The following is a 17,087-nucleotide window of genomic DNA, read 5'->3' as shown; positions in this document are numbered from 1 at the left end:
GGGGAGCCACTTGTGAGAGCCACATCCATGCTGCGCATTTCTACCCTTACGCTCCTGTAAGCAGCCATATTACATTACCTTCCAGTGTGGCCAGCTCCGTTGTGAGTCCAGTGAAGGTTCTTCTGTATCACTTTCCTTGAACATATCATGTATTGCATGTGCCAGGGCGTAGACGGCGGCGTACACTTGAAATGTGACTCGAAAGTTCTCCACATCATACAACAATGCATCAGAAAGATCTACACCAAACGTCTGCGTACAGGCCATCTCAGACACATCCATGAAGGTATCCGGCAAGCATTGAAATGTTTTTGTCCACATTTCCCTCAAAGTGAAATAATTGTCATATTTTTGGGCATCGACAGACAGAAGAAAGTTCTTTAGACCAGGAATCTCCACCTTGTGCAGGCTCAGCAGCAAAGAGCCATTGAGATAGTTCAATATATCGTCATTGACAAAATTCGGAAAGGAGAAAAGCGAAATTAAAACTTTTCTGAAGGATTTCTTCCTCGCAAGTTCAAAGAACATCGGTTCATCTGAGTTAACATTTAAAATCACAGCATTACAGGAGGACATTGCTATCGTCTTTACGGCCCGAACATCTTTAAGCAGTGATAGCTTATGTAGGGTTATGGAAAACTCAGTGCAGATCCCGTTCTTTCTCAATGTCTCCTTCAGCTTCAGGCTGGAACGTTGGCTGCTCTCATCCTCTGAAGAGATAATTCCCACCCAAGTCCATCCCAAATGCTTGAGTAAATATACGAGAGTTTTATGCTGAGCTCTATGTCCGGGGAATGTGTGATGGAGCGAGGGAGAATTAATTGTATTTTCAAAAAATGAATCCTTTTTCGCATAACTGAGCTGAAAAACATAAATGTCAAAAGCATCCAGATATAATAACATAGAATACTAATAATAATATACAGCAGATCTCCAACTCTATCAACACAATTTTTATTTATTTTATTTATTACCCAAATACCACACATGGACACCGTCTTTTCTTAACAAAAACACCTTTTTGTTTGTAACGTCTCACCAGTGGCGGGCACATCGCTTTCTAGTTACAGGGGACATCATCCTTAATAAAAAACGTCCTTTAGATATACGCTTTCCTCTTCAGTCGTTGCCATTAGTGGCCTGAGCCACTCTTAACTTGTACATTTGACTGGCCGACCGCTTCCCTGGTACCCAGGCTCCCATTGGGATCCCTAAGCTCTTCATCATCCCCATCAGACTCATTGCCCACGGCAAAATCAACAGTCTTTCTGGTCAATCAGGTCCCACTCTTCTCTCAAGAGCCAACTAACCTTTCGCTGACTTAGGGGGTTTCTTTGGTATCTACCAGGGAATGGCCACTATCTGGGCCACACTGTGTGTCCATCACCCGGTTTTGACCCAAAAGGTCACACCAAATTAAAGTTATTGGGGTTTTCCTACACCACGCCTCTCACAGACGCAGTCTCTTCCTCTCCCTCATGGACTCTCCTCACACCAACTGACTTCCTAACCGCTATTTTTTAAATTAAGCCCCTCCCCTTCACTAACTCTCTCTAACCCGGAAGAACCTACACTCCTTGTAGTTGTCTAGTTGTCGCCTTTAAACTGACTCTAACTTCTGAATGTCCTTTTAAAATATGGAGCCCAAAACTGGATCCCATATTCTAGATGTGGCCTTACAAGTGACTTATAGAGGGGTAACAATACATTGGGATCACGGGATCTAATCTCTCTTTTTATACACCCTAAAATCTTGTTTGCTTTAGCAGCTGATGACTGACATTGAGAGCTGCTGCTCAGCTTATTTGTAATGATAATACCCAAGTCTTTCTCCTGTTCTGAAGTCCCGAGTTTACTTCCATTTAATGTATATCCAGTTATAGGATAACTCCGTCCTAGGTTCATTACTTTACATTTATCAACATTAAATCTCATTTGCCAAGTATCTGCCCATTCTGACATCTTATCCAGATCTTTTTGTAATATTGTACTATCAAGGTCAGTTTTTAATATCCCACATAGTTTGGTGTCATCAGCAAAAACTGACACTTTACTATCATTCCCATCCACAAGGTCATTAATAAAGAGATTAAAAAGAATCGGTCCTAGCACAGATCCCTGCGGTCCTCACTGCTCATAGCACAGATCCCTGCAGCCCCCACTGCTGACTATAGCCCATTTAGAGAATGTACCATTTCTGACTACTCTTTTTTTCTAATCTTTTAGCCAATTCCTTACCCAGTTGCATATAGTTTCCCCTAGACCTTGCTTCTGGAGCTTTAGTATAAGGCTATTATGTGGTACAGTATCAAATGCCTTTGCAAAGTCCAAATAAATCACATCAGCTGCATTACCAATATCCAGGTTTGCACTTACCCCCTCATAGAAACCCAAAAGGTTGGTCAGACACGACTTATCTTTCATGAATCCATGCTGTCTGTCAGTTATTATATTATTTTGTGCAATATAGTTTTGAATGTCATCGCTTAAAATGTCCTCAAAAACTTTGCATACTACTGATGTCAGGCTTACTGGACGGTAGTTGCCTGGATCCACCCTCTTACCTTTCTTAAATATCGGTAACAAATCAGCAATCCTCCAATCCTGAGGCACCAACCCTGCTACAAGCGAGTCTAAAAAGATGAGATACAGCGGTCTAATGAGCTCAATTCTCTCAATATTTGTGGATGAATGCTATCTGGCCTGGGGGATTTGTCAATGTTTAATTTACTCAGATGCAGGCGTACTTCTTTTTGTGTTAAATTAATTATATCGGGTGGTGACCTTTGATTTTTCACTTGTTGAATGATCCCTGGAACAGTCAGTTCCTTGGTGAACACGGATGAGAAGTGCCTGTTTAATATCTCAGTCTTTTGTTTGTCCTCTATAACTAACTTGTTATTGTAATTTAAGGGACCGATACTTTCCTTTGTTTTCCTTTTGGCATTAATGTATTTATAAAAGATTTTGGGATTTATTTTAATGTCTTTGGCGATTTTTGTTTCAGTAGCTAATTTTGCTTGCTTGATTTCTTTTTTACATTTCCTATTGATATCTTTATACTTCTGACATGCTATTTCTGTATTCTCAGCCTTCAAGATTTTAAACGCCCTTTGTTTTTGTTTTATTATACTTTGTACAGTCTTATTAATCCACAGTGGTTTATTTTTATTCCTAGACATTTTATTACCAGATGGTATAAGTTTTTTACAGGACTCAAGGAGTATATCCTTAAACTTACCCCATTTATGTTCGGTATCCCCAGTTACCATGACTTTGTCCCAATCTACACATTTAAGCTCTTCCCTTAATTTGTTGAATTGTGATATATACAAGTAAAGTAGGAATGGGTTTAATGCCGCTTTAGAAACCACAGATGCTGTAGATTAAAAAAGATTCCTTTTATTTTACAGTTCTACGGGTTTCAGAGACATCTCCGTCTCCTTCCTCAGGAAAAAGAAATCATTATTGTACAACCACAAGATTCTATGTCCCACTGAATGTCTGGAGAGTTGAAATCCCCCATAATAAGAACCATAATAAGAACCATAATAAGAACCATAAGTACTGTAGATACCACCATATGTTCCCCCATCAGGACATATTGGCATTGTTCAAGACTCTCTTGCAGGGGGTCTGACGTCATAGGGTTTTTTCTTATTTTCATGGTCTCTTTGTACGGTCATTTCCCTCTGGCCTATCCATTTAGGATACATGTACCCATATGCACTGACCCTGTCCAGGTCATATTGGCCAGGGTGCTAACCTGACCACTATTGATTTTCATGTATCTTATGGTATTTGCATGTACTGTTCTACACACCTGTTGGTATATAGATACATGTATTTGTAGCACCGCCTATACCTATACATGGTAGTATGTGTTATTGCTACCTTCTTGGTGGCATTATAGATCATATGCATTATACATGGATACTTGATATCTGATATTTGACATTGTACTCTTCGTGATCTCCTTTTAGTCACCTATATATGCTTATCTTTCAATACTGTATTTTTTAGTTGTATCTACTATTGTTAGATTGAGGCCCGGGTCCCGCTCAGTGGGTGTACTTGTTTGTTGTATGTATTTTTTAATTGTTTTTAATACGTCTTTTCCAGTGCATTAATAAAGGTGTCTTTCTTATATATTATTATTGGTGTGCCCCTGGTTGTTTTTGCGGAATCTCGCTCTCCTTTCTTACCGCTTGGTCCGTTCTTCCGCAACAGGGTTAGCACCCTCATACAATTGATATGTATTGTTAGTGGTGCGCTCCACCCCCTTGTTCTCAGATTTAATAAATATACACACCCCTCCACCTTTTTTGTCTTTCCTGTCCTTCCTGAATGTAGTATAACCCTCTACGTTTGTCACCTAGTCCTGGCTCTCATCCAGCCAGGTTTCCGTAATGCCCACCTCATCATAATCCATGGTTGACATAAGAGTCTCCAATTCATTCATTTGGTTTGCAAGACTACTTGCATTTGCCAGTAGACATTTAATACTATTAACGCATTCCTTACTCCTAGCCTCCCTACGTTACTTTCATGTCCCAGCCCCCCTAATCCTTCATTGACCCCTACTGTCTCACTGTCTCTATCTGCTCCATCCCCTTATTTGCTCCACTACCCTCCCTCCCCCCAGATCCTAGTTTAAAAGCTCCTCCATCTGTCTGACCATTTTCTCCCCCAGCACAGCTGCACCTTCCCCATTGAGGTGCAGCCCGTCCCTACCGTAGAGCCTGTAGCTGACTGAGAAGTCGTCCCAGTTCTCCACGAACCCGAACCCTTCCTTCCTGCACCAATTTCTAAGCCACGTATTTATCTCCCGAGTCCCTAGAACCCCTATTGTTTTTCATATGATGCTCGTGGCATCGATAGCAGGGGCGAATATAGAAATCATGGGGCCCCATAGCAAAAGTCTGAATGCGGCCCCCCTTCCCCGATAAAAAAAATTACAATAAAAGATTAACATAATAATCATCATACACCTCATACACCTTACTGGGGGCGGCTTATAGTCAGAAATAACACATACTACTTCATAGTGTTACTGAACAACACCCACCATACCAAGGCCAATAATACATTGCAAAATAATGCCGCCACACCATGACGAAACATGGAGTCCAAATATAACCACCGTCCTGTTACTGAATTTAAACCACAGCTACTGTGTATGTCACAAAAAATAGTTAATAGATAATATTTCCCACACATCTACTTCACATAAGCACAGTTTTGAAGTGACTTTGAGAAGCCTAGGTGACAGAAAATACCCGAAAGGGACCCCATTATAAAAACTGCACCGCTCACACTTCTCAAAACCACATTCAACAAGTTTATTAACAATTTAGATACAAGTAAAATATATCTTTGTACCGTGTTAGCCAGTAGAGATAAAAAAAATTGTTTAAAAGAACAGAGAGTCCTCAGTGGTTGATACCTTTTAATGGCTAACTGAAAAGATGGTAATAATTGCAAGCTTTCGAGACAACTCAGGTCTCTTCATCAGGCATGGTAACCATGCCTGATGAAGAGACCTGAGTAGTCTCGAAAGCTTGCAATTATTACCATCTTTTCAGTTAGCCATTAAAAGGTATCAACCACTGAGGACTCTCTGTTCTTTTAAACATTTTTTTTTAACAATTTAGGTGATTCACAGGAACTAAAGCAATTTGGAAGGAAAAAATGAAAATTTTAATTTTTCCCACTAAATTGTTACTTCAGCCCCACATTTAGCATTTTCACACGGATAACAAGAGAAAGTGCAGCATAACATTTGTTGTGCAATTTCTCCTGAGTTTGACGATACTTTAAATGTGGTGGAAATTAAATTTTGGGTGCCCGGCATGGTTTAGAAGGGAAGGAGAATCATTTTAATTTTGGAACAGAAGTATGTATGGAATAGATAGCAGATGTCATGTTTGGAGAGCCTCTTATGTGCCTGAACAGTGGAAACCCCCACAAGTGTCCCCATTTTCAAAACTAGACCCATGAAGGAAATAGTCTAGAATGGTTGGTGAGTAGTTTGAACCTCCATTTGCTACACAGAATTTTATAACGTTGAGCAGTGAAAATGAAAAAATACATTTTTTTCAGATATGTGACAAAATGTTATACTATTACTACTAAAATGTTGTTTTAACATCAGCCTTCAAATTTTCATAAGGGGGATAGGTAAAAAAGGCCCCATAATGTGTTACACAATTTCTCCTGAACGTGGCAATATCCCACATGCGACTGTACACAGTACACAGGAGGGAAGGAGCGCCATTTAACTTTTGGAACACAAATTTTTCAAAAATAGTTTGTGGACTCCATTTGCAGAGCTCCTAAGTGCCAGAAGAGCAGAAACCCCATCAAGTAACCAAGTTTTAGAAATTACTCCCCTCTGGGAGTTCATCTATAGGTTTAGTGACTATTTACACTATGTGCAGAATTATTAGGCAAATGAGTATTGTGATCACATGATACTTTTTATACATGTCGTCCTACTCCAAGCTGTATAGGCTGAGAGCCAACTATCAATTAAGTAAATCAGGTGATGTGCGTCTCTGTAATGAGGAGGGGTGTGGTGTAATGACATCAACACCCTATATAAGGGGTGCTTAATTATTAGGCAACTTCCTTTCCTTTGGCAAAATGGGTCAGAAGAGAGATTTGACGGGCTCTGAAAAGTCCAAAATTGTGAGATGTCTTGCAGAGGGATGCAACGTTACTGGAGTATCAAAAAGCACAAGGTGTGTCATACTCAGGGACATGGCCAATGTAAGGAAGGCTGAAAAACGACCACCTTTGAACAAGAAACATAAGATAAAACGTCCGGACTGGGCCAAGAAATATCTTAAGACTGATTTTTCAAAGGTTTTATGGACTGATGAAATGAGAGTGGCTCTTGATGGACCAGATGGATGGGCCAGAGGCTGGATCAGTAAAGGGCAGAGAGCTCCACTCCGACTCAGATACCAGCAAGGTGGAGGTGGGTACTGGTATGGGCTGGGATAATCAAAGATTAACTTGTGGGACCTTTTTGGGTTGAGGATTGAGTGAAGCTCAACTCCCAGACCTACTGCCAATTTCTGGAAGACAACTTCTTCAAGCAGTGGTACAGGAAGAAGTCGGTAACAATCAAGAAAAACATGATTTTCATGCAGGACAATGCTCAATTACATGCATCCAACTACTCCTCAGCGTGGCTGGCCAGTAAAGGTCTAAATGATGAAAAAATAATGACATGGCCCCCTTGTTCACCTGATTTGAACCCAATAGAGAACCTGTGGTCCCTCATAAAATGTGAGATCTACAGGGAAGGAAAACAGTCCACCTCTGGGAGCAGTGTCTGGAGGCTGTGGTGGCTGCTGCATGCAATGTTGATCGTAAACAGATCAAGCAATGACTAGAGTTGAGCCCGATTCGTGGTTCGTGGTTCTCCAGTTCGCAGTTAGAGTGATTTTGGGGGCTGTTCTAGATCGAACTAGAACTCGAGCTTTTTGCTAAAGCTCGATAGTTCTAGTTACATTCGAGAATGGTTCTAGCAGCAAAAAGCCAAGCTAATTCCTAGCTGGCTTTCCGCTGTAATAGTGTAAGTCACTCTGTGACTCACACTATTATGAAATTTCAGTGTATAGTGTGCGGGAACAGCGCATTCAGATCACTGCTGTTTGGATAATGGCGATCATTTTTTTTTTTTTTTCCTTGTCTTCCTTCCCTAAGCGCGCACGTGTAGTGGGGCGGGCCAGCATGTCAGCCAATCCCAGACACACACACAGCTAAGTGGACTTTTAGCCAGAGAAGCAACGGCATGTGTGATAGGATGTCCATGTCACATGTCCCTGCATTATAAAAACGGGCATCTGCCCGTCAGGATGCCATTATCTGCCTTCTGCGTCTGGGTGTCAGTCACCGCTGGCATAGCTCCTGTCTCCGATACTGCTGTGTACGCTCTACACACAGCGCTATACAGAATAGGGATAGAAGTTTCTTTTAGCCCTTGTAAGGGTTAATAACAGCAGGCTCAGAGCCATAGGTGACAGTCAGGTCTGTGGAAACAGATTTTAACAGCTACAGATAACAGCGTCTGTGTAGCTAAGGTCAGGGACTTCCTCGCTGCATTCCACCATTAGGAGGGATAGAAAGTGAGGCTTCCTTTCCTCTACACAGACCCACAACCCTGCCACTGTAGCCTCCAGCCCTTTGCACACTCAAGCTCATTGTTACTAAGCCATTATACTAGCAAACACTGAGGAAACTTAGTGGCATCCTAAAAGTGGCTGTTGTACTCCATTTGTACCCCACTGGTGCCAAGCTATTTGCAGCACCTCTGCATTACACCCTCCTGCTCGGTTTTTAATAAGCTATAATAATAGCAAAAAATGCTGCAACTTAGTGGCATCCAAAAAGTGTCTTTTGAACTCCATTTGTGCCCCACTGGTGACAAGCTATTTCTAGCACCTCTGCATTACACCCTCCTGCTCTGTTTTTTATTAGCTATAATAATAGCAAAAAATGCTGCCAGTTAGTGGCATCCAAAAAGTGGCTGTTATACTCCATTTGTGCCCCACTGGTACCAGGCTATTTCTAGCACCTCTGCATGACACCCTCATGCACATTTTGCTACGCTATTTTTAAAGCAAACTCAGGGAATTCCTTGCTGCATTTCATCATTAGGAGGGATAGAAAGTCAGGCTTCCTTTACTGTCCTGGTACCCACAGAACACGGCCACTGTACCCATCTGTCCACTTTTGCCACGCTATTTAATTTGCCCAAAGAGCTGACACTTTTTCTGCCATCCTAAAATTGTCTTGAATACTAAGTTAGTGTTCCTTTGCTGCCAAGCAAGGTACAACACATGTGCATTCTACACTCCTTTCCATTTGTGGAACGTAATAATTAACTGCAAGTAGTCCAGCCAATCTTTCATGAAGGTGCAGGCGTGGATATAATGTTTCCTTCATCCAATGGTGATTCTCGATGTCTGACAGCTCAACAATACCATCTGTTTGCACTTAAAAAACAAGTGACGACCTGCCAATCACACTCCCGCTTACGGGTAACGGGGTCGAAGTTCAGTGTGAAAAAGCATGTGTGACTGCTGTCCCCTCAGTCACAGAGGATGAAGAGCACGCAGATGCACGTGATGGGGCAGGCGGTGGTTGCACAGGCACGCTAGGCCGCATTGTAGCACAGTGAAATTCCCTTTGCGACTTATGCTTCATTTTAAGTCTTGTATTTGGTGGGATCCCCAGTATGCAGCAAAACCACGCAACATGAAAAGCACTGTTTGCAGTTGGGTTCATAAATGATTGTTTAACTTTCCCAAAACAAACAATAAGAACCATGCATTAAATTGAAATAATAGAACAATCTATTCAGTGGCCTACTGTTTGCTAAGCCCTCTCTGTAGCAGCAGTAATTGTGTGTTTGTGTGTGTGTGTGTGTGTGTGTGTGTGTGTGAAGACAACTTACTAGTGGCGCATCACAAGAGCTTCCCAGTTATCTACCTAAACATAGACAAAACACATCACCCCCCCTGAATACCCTTGCTAGCTGAAGCCTCACAGATAATGCAGATGATAACAGTGTGAATGCAAACCACACAGCTCTGCAACACAGTCATGGAAATCTTGAAAAGCAACATTCAATGGAAACATGTGTTGCTGTCCCTCTATGATTTAAACTGTACGTGACAATTTGACAGTGCAGAGGCAGCAAGTGTGATTGTCTATATAGTCGTCCTTATATTTAAAGACTCTATAGAAACTGGAAAGTGATTGAGGAATTTCACCAGCACAAAACTCCAGGCATCTTGTTCTTTAAAATAAAACTTCTTTATTTCTTGTCATTAAAAAGTCCATGCTGTAGTGGTTAAGCCCATGTACATGGAGTATTGTGTGCAATTTTGGGCGCCGGTGCTCAAGAAAGACATTATTGAACTTGAAAGGGTTCAGAGGCGGGCTACTAAAATAATAAATGGAGTGGGTGCATTACAATACACGGAAAGGTTATCAAAATTAGGTCTATTTACTCTAGAAAAGAGAAGACTTAGGGGAGACCTAATAAATATGTACAAATATATCAGAGGGCCATATAAAGATCTCTCCCATAATCTGTTTGTACCAAGGATTATGACAAGAACAAGGGGGCATTCTCTTCGATTGGAGGAAAGAAAATTCCTACATCAGCATCGAAGAGGGTTCTTCACGGTAAGAGCAGGGAGGCTCTGGAACTCTCTTCCTGAGGAAGTGGTGATGGCCACTCACTGAATGAATTTAAGAGAGGAATGGGGGCTTTTCTTGACAGCAAAAGTATAGAAGGTTATAAATAGCATAATCTTACAGGTAGATAGAAGAGCGACCTAGATTATTAGAGGAATGGGGGGGCTGCAACACCTAGACAGGTTATTAAACTTGGGGTTATTTAGTTTGGAAAAACAAAGGCTTAGGGGGGATCTAATCACAATGTATAAATATATGAGGGGACAGTACAGAGACCTTTCCAAAGATCTCTTTACACCTAGGCCTGCGACTGGAACACGGGAGCATCCGCTATGTCTCGAGGAAAGAAGGTTTAATCATAATCACAGACAAGGATTCTTTACTGTACGAGCAGTGAGACTATGGAACTCTCTGCCGCATGATGTTGTAATGAGTGATTCACTACTAACATTTAAGCAGAGCCTGGATGCCTTTCTTGAAAAATTTAATATTACCAGTTATGTATATTAGATTTTATGACAGGGTGTTGATCCAGGGAATAGTCTGATTGCCGGATGTGGAGTCAGGAAGAAATTTTTTTCCCCATTGGAGCTTATTTGACACATTGGGGTTTTTTTGCCTTCCTCTGGATCAACATGTTAGGCTACGGGTTGAACTAGATGGACTTAGGCGGGCTTTGCACGTTGCGACATCGCAAGCCGATGCTGCGATGTCCCACGCGAAAGTCCCCGCCCCCGTCGCAGGTACGATATTGTGTGATAGCTGGCGTAGCGAACATGATCGCTACGCCAGCTTCACATGCACTCACCTGCCCTGCGACCGTCACTCTGGCCGGCGACCCGCCTTCTTCCTAAGAGGGCGGGTCGTGCGGCGTCATAGCGACGTCACACGGCAGGCGGCCAATAGCGGCGGAGGGGCGGAGATGAGCAGGATGTAAACATCCTGCCCACCTCCTTCCTTCCGCATATCCTACGGAAGCCGCGGTGACGCCGGTAGGAGATGTTCCTCGCTCCTGCGACTTCACACACAGCGATGTGTGCTGCCGCAGGAGCGAGGAACAACATCGGACCGTCGCGTCAGCGTAATTATGGATTACGCCGACGCTGCACCGATGATACGATTACGACGATTTTGCGCTCGTAAATCGTATCATCTAGGCTTTCCACACTACGATGTCGCATGCGATGCCGGATGTGCGTCACTTTCAATTTGACCCCACCGACATCGCACCTGCGATGTCGTAGTGTGCAAAGCCGCCCTTAGAGTCTCCCTTCAACCTTAAAAACTATGAAACAGATATGTGTTTTCATAATAAAACAAAGTGTTGCGTGCACGCATTACTGTCTGGGCACAGCCTACCGTACCCAGGTACTGTGATGTCCAGTTGCCATAAATACAGACTTTACGCTCCTATCATGGTTAACAGTATAGACAGCACCGGAAGAATGTTGGTCTGTGGCACAGGATGCTGCTAACTGGCATTACGGTACTCCTCACCAAACTCCAAAATGACTCCCCCCACAATTGAACGAACTGTTTCCGCAGTTGCTCCTTCCTGTGTGCCGATTTACCCCAGCCGCAGCCTAACTGCAGTGTTTCGCCAACTGAGTATGCTGTGCTTGACTGTGTGATTCATGAGGCAAAGTCTTAATTCTGGGCTACAGCGCATGCTCGTTTGGACTGTGCCTGAGTCATTCTGTGACCTGCGGCTCAACACACTTACACAGGGCCCTGGGGCTTGACTCACTCTTGGGAGGCCACTGAAACTAACTGCACCCAACATCAGCCCCAGGTGTCCCCTCACACTGCAGTGGCAGTCCCCACTGACCGCAATACCGAGAGTGGCATCACGAAAATACATATAAAGAAGCAACCTAAGTGTGACTAGACTCTTCGCCACGTGGAGTCCCTGAAGGTAATGCACCAACACAACACCTGTGGGGCTTCACACTGACTGAGAAAAGCCTCTTTGCACAGGTACTTGCATTCCGTGCTGGGTCTAAGTCCTGTTTTGTGCCTAGACACCATGCTGAAGCGGATAGTCTTTTTTTCAGAAACTGTATTTCATGCTAATGAGCATGCTCAGGCACTTACTGCATCAGAGGCTAGGTCGGGTAATGAACTCTTTGGCCCTGCCCCTGATGTAGGGGGCCCATATAGACCACAGGGCATCAGGTGTCCTGACAATTTGGCCAGGCCACTCCCAACAGGCTTGCAGAGGCCCGCCCCTATGACTTATTATTGTTGGTCAGACGATGACTGTTGAGGTGTTTTGGTTGTGGCAGCCATGAGGTCATCATTCAAGTGGCGGTTCCGAATAGGACGCTAGTCATGCCACTCATGACGTGTCACTCTGCTTTTGTCTCCAGGAGGTGCATTGTGGTCCCCCCTGGTTTGGGGCGGACCCAGGTTATAAAAGGGGCTGGAGCCAACAAGAAGGTGCCCAGTCTTCTATTATGCTCCGAAAGAGCACACCTCCATGTGTTGAACCATTGCGGCTTTAGGCCAGAGGTAGGCAGGGATAGGTCATCGATGCAGGCCGCCACCACAGTTGGTAACACAGAACAATTAAGAACAGCTCCTGTCCTACCAGTCCTGCTAGTGCAGCCCAGTGGCATAAACAGGCCTGCTGCTGCTGATGCGCCTGCTGTCCACAGGTGTGTCCCCTACGCACACGGACAGCGTAACCAATGGCCCCTGTGTTGTTAACAGGGAGTTCCGGGGCTGGGTGGTCGTGTGGACCCTGTCACGCTAACAGGGCTCCCAGTCTCCAGATCCGAGTGTCATCTAACTTGGTTCAGGCTACTATTTGTTTGAGAGTCAACCTGCTCTGTATCCTCCACCGAACCTTCCAGTTGCCAACCTCTCCTTTTCCATCTGGGAGCACGGTGGACACTGACTGCTGATGGGGATATATACCTTTCTCTTTCTTTTCTTCTTAATATTTTTTATATAGCGGTAACATAGTATATACCACCTTATCCAAATCTGCCAGTCCCACCATACCAGATGTTGTTTCTTCAGCAAATGTTAATGTTGCTTAACCACCAAACCCACGGACACAAACTTTTTTACCCTTTCGAACACACCTGTTCCCCTTTCCACCAGCATCTGTCCTTTTTCAACTCAGTTTGTATATGACCAAAAATGCAACTCTGCAGAGACACCGTACTCAACGCCGTCTCAGCACAGCAACCAGCCCTCGGTCCCTCAGATGTGGACAAGTAAGACCATTTCCTCCTATCGATGAAAAAGCGTTGAGATTCACTCTGTGCACCACTGGTGTTTAGTGGAAAAGAAGATGTAAGATTGCGTAACACCTTCTGCTGATACTCCTGCATACGTGCGTCCCTTTCTATGGCAGGAGTTATTTCGCAAAATTTTGTGTTGTACCGGGGATCTAACAGTGTGGCAACCCAGTAGTCAGCATGACTTGGAATTCGTACAATCCGAGGGTCATGTTGTAGGTAGTGCAGCAAGAAGGCGCTCATTTGTCTTGAGCATCCAGGAGAACCAAGTCCTTGGTGTGTTGGTGTTGGAGAGTTGAGAATCGTGCCTCCTTCCTCCGATCTCTCCCCACAACCTCGCACAACCGAAATCGCCAGTTCGTCCTCCATTTCTTCCTGGGCTCCTGCACCTTCCTCAACTGTTTTGCTGATACTATGTGCCTTTGATAATCCCTCGCCCCCACCGTACCATGACTGCCGCCAAGGTGCCGCTGACCGTCTGGACCTTGTAGATCTTGTTATCCCTCCAGCATATGACTTTTCCAGTACTTCCTCCCTTCCTCTTGGACCAACACCTGACTCCGAATAATGCTTACAGTGTGCTCCATCATGTAGATGACTAAAATTGTCACGCTGAGAATGACATCGTGTCACGCTGTACTCTAAGATGTACAATAGCAGTACAGTGCAGTAATGTGGGACTGAGAGGATTCCTGAAACTATCTGAGAAGGTAGTTAGCTGGTAAACCACTAGGGGGCGTAAAAGTGGAGGAAACATATGAGCAAGGAATTCCCTAGCAGAGGTAATACTAGTCAAGCCCACCAGATGGCAGTAGAATCGTCAGAAAGCCGTGTCACAACATGAGGTCTTGTAAGTACACAAGGGCAAAGTCTAAACGTAGTCAGAGGGAAGCAAATAGTCAGTAGCCGGGAAATCAGAGCCTAGAAGCGAGGGGGAGTGGGAAGACAAGACAGAATAAAGGTAAACAGATAAGGAACGAACAGGGAGACAGCGGGAGAGACACTGATGGAAACAGACAACAGAGGAGGTTAACAGGTCAGGTGAACACGGAGGTCAGGAGGGGGCAGGGCAGACAACAGGTCACTCAAGAGCAGAACACAGCAGAGCCAGAAGTATCACTGGCGAAGTCCAAGGGAAACAGTGCCCTAATAAAGCAGCCTGACCTCCAGAACAAGGCAGAAAGGATTAACCCCTAACGTGACTTGCATCAGAAGTGAAACTAAAAAAAAGGCTCAGCTCCAGCTGAGCCAGGAGTCAATCATGACAGTACCCCCTGCTCAAGGTAGTAGTGTAGCGAACTACGGACCCGCCGAGAATCGATGATGCGCTCAATCTCGTGTTCCATCTGACCATCCACCGAAATGGGAGGAGGGGGATGAGGACACTCGGAAACAGAAGGAACAAAAGGCTTGAGCAGAGATTTGTGAAACACATTAGAAATGCGAAAGGACTGCGGTAAACGCAGACGAAAAGCCACTGGGTTGACAGTCTCGATGATCTCATACGGACCAATAAATTTTGGACCCAACTTAGTGGAAGGAATTCTCAGACGAATGTTTTTGGTAGACAACCAAACTTCATTCCCCACCTGAAAATTAAATCCTACCGATTGTCTCTTGTCAGCAGAGCGCTTTTGCCGCCCTAAAGCCACCTCAACATTATGTCGGACCTCCCTCCAAACCTCCTCCAACTGCTGAACTGCAGAATCAGCCCCAGGACATCCAGAATCAAGTCTGGAAAATTCACCAAAATGGGGATGATATCCATAGTTACAAAAAAATGGAGTAGTACCCGTGGACTGATGGACCCGGTTATTGAAAGCAAACTCAGCCATAGGCAGTGAGGAACACCAATCGTCCTGCTGAGACGTAGCCAGACACCGCAGAATTTGTTCCAATGACTGATTAGTTCTTTCAGTCTGCCCATTGGTCTCGCGATGGTAAGATGAAGAAAAGGACAACTCAATACCCAGCTGTCTACAAAATGCCCTCCAAAATTTGGAAACGAACTGAACCCCCCTGTCGGACACAATGTTAACAGGAATGCCATGCAATCTAACCACCTGTTCAATAAACAATTTGGACAGAGTCTCAGCATTAGGTAATCCCGACAAGGGAACAAAATGCGCCTGTTTGCTGAATCTGTCCACCACCACCCAAACAACAGTCTTGCCAGCGGAAACAGGTAAATTAGTGATAAAATCCATGGACAAATGAGTCCAGGGCCTATCCGGAATTGGTAAGGGCACTAATTCCCCGGCCGGCCGGTTATGGGGAACTTTAGCACGTGCACACGCATCACAAGCAGACACAAACACGGCGACATCGGAGTACATAGAGGGCCACCAAAACAACCTGGCAACGAGTAGCTGAGACCCCCGGATGACCACCAAGCACAGAGTCATGAAATTCCTGGAGAACCCGTAATCGAAACTGGACAGGAACAAACAATTTGGCATCGGGCAATGAAGGAGGGGCCAATGCCTGTGCAACACAAATCTCAGCCTCCAATCCGGAGGATAAAACAGCAACGACTACCCCATGAGGAAGAATGGAGGAAGGAGATTCAGGAGGCGAAAACGGATCCAAACTGCGAGATAACGCATCCGCCTTAACATTCTTAGAACCGGGCCGAAAAGTAATGGAAAAGTGAAAACGGGAAAAAAAAAGTGACCACCTAGCCTATCTAGGAGTCAACCGTTTAGCAGACTCGATGTAAGACAGGATTTTATGGTCCGTAATAATAGTGATCTGATGAACAGCCCCCTCCAAAAAATGCCTCCATTCTTCGAAGGTCAACTTTATGGCCAACAACTCTCGATTCCCCACATCATAATTCTTCTCAGCAGAAGAAAATGTTTTGGAGAAGAAGGCACACGGTCTTAAATTAGTTAAAGTAGCGGGTCCTTGGGAGAGCACCGCCCCCACACTCACCTCTGAAGCATCAACCTCCACAATAAACGGCTGAGAGAGGTCAGGTTGAACAAGTACAGGAGCAGTCATAAAACATTCCTTTAACCTCAGAAATGCTTCTATCGCCTGCGGTGACCACTCCCTAAGATCAGCCCCCTTGCGGGTGAGATCCGTAAGTGGCTTGACCAATTGAGAAAACCCTTTAATAAATTTCCTGTAATAATTGGCAAAACCCAGAAAACGCTGCAGACCCTTGAGGTCTCTGGGTTGCACCCAATTATAAATGGCTTGTACTTTTCTGGGATCCATCCGAAAACCATCAGCAGACAGAATAAAACCTACAAAGGTGATTTCTTGGACACAAAAAGTACATTTTTCAGGTTTAGCAAATAGGGAATTCTCCCGTAACCTATGAAGTATTGTACGTACATGATCAATATGAGACTCTTTGTTGGACGAGAAGACAAGAATATCATCTAGGTACACAACCATAAAACGGCCAATAAATTCAGAGAAAATATCATTCATAAAATTCTGAAACACTGCAGGAGCATTAGTAAGGCCGAAAGGCATGACCAAGTTTTCAAAAAGGCCCTCTGAGGTAAGGAATGCCGTTTTCCACTCATCCCCTTCCTGAATGCGAATGAGGTTATAGGCTCCCCTGAGATCAAGCTTGGAGAACCATTTAGCTCCAGATAACTGATTATA

The 17,087-nt window shown here is 44.2% G+C and overlaps 1 protein-coding gene across 1 annotated transcript in view; it reads right to left on the bottom strand.

Annotated features, from left to right (window-relative positions):
- The window catches only part of LOC142297460 (vomeronasal type-2 receptor 26-like), an 84,291-nt gene extending 68,990 nt beyond the window's left edge, over positions 1 to 15,301 (bottom strand). The window contains exons 1-2 of the mRNA XM_075341686.1: positions 14,774 to 15,301; positions 79 to 861 (exon numbers count right to left, since the gene is read on the bottom strand). Coding sequence (XP_075197801.1) covers positions 79 to 861; positions 14,774 to 15,301 — 1,311 coding nt within the window. The remainder of the gene's footprint in view (positions 1 to 78; positions 862 to 14,773) is intronic.
- Positions 15,302 to 17,087: the final 1,786 nt, after the last annotated feature.

The sequence above is a fragment of the Anomaloglossus baeobatrachus genome, chromosome 3 (assembly GCF_048569485.1).
Source record: "Anomaloglossus baeobatrachus isolate aAnoBae1 chromosome 3, aAnoBae1.hap1, whole genome shotgun sequence".
Lineage (NCBI taxonomy): Eukaryota > Metazoa > Chordata > Amphibia > Anura > Aromobatidae > Anomaloglossus > Anomaloglossus baeobatrachus.
This window is presented reverse-complemented; position numbering and strand designations above follow the sequence as displayed.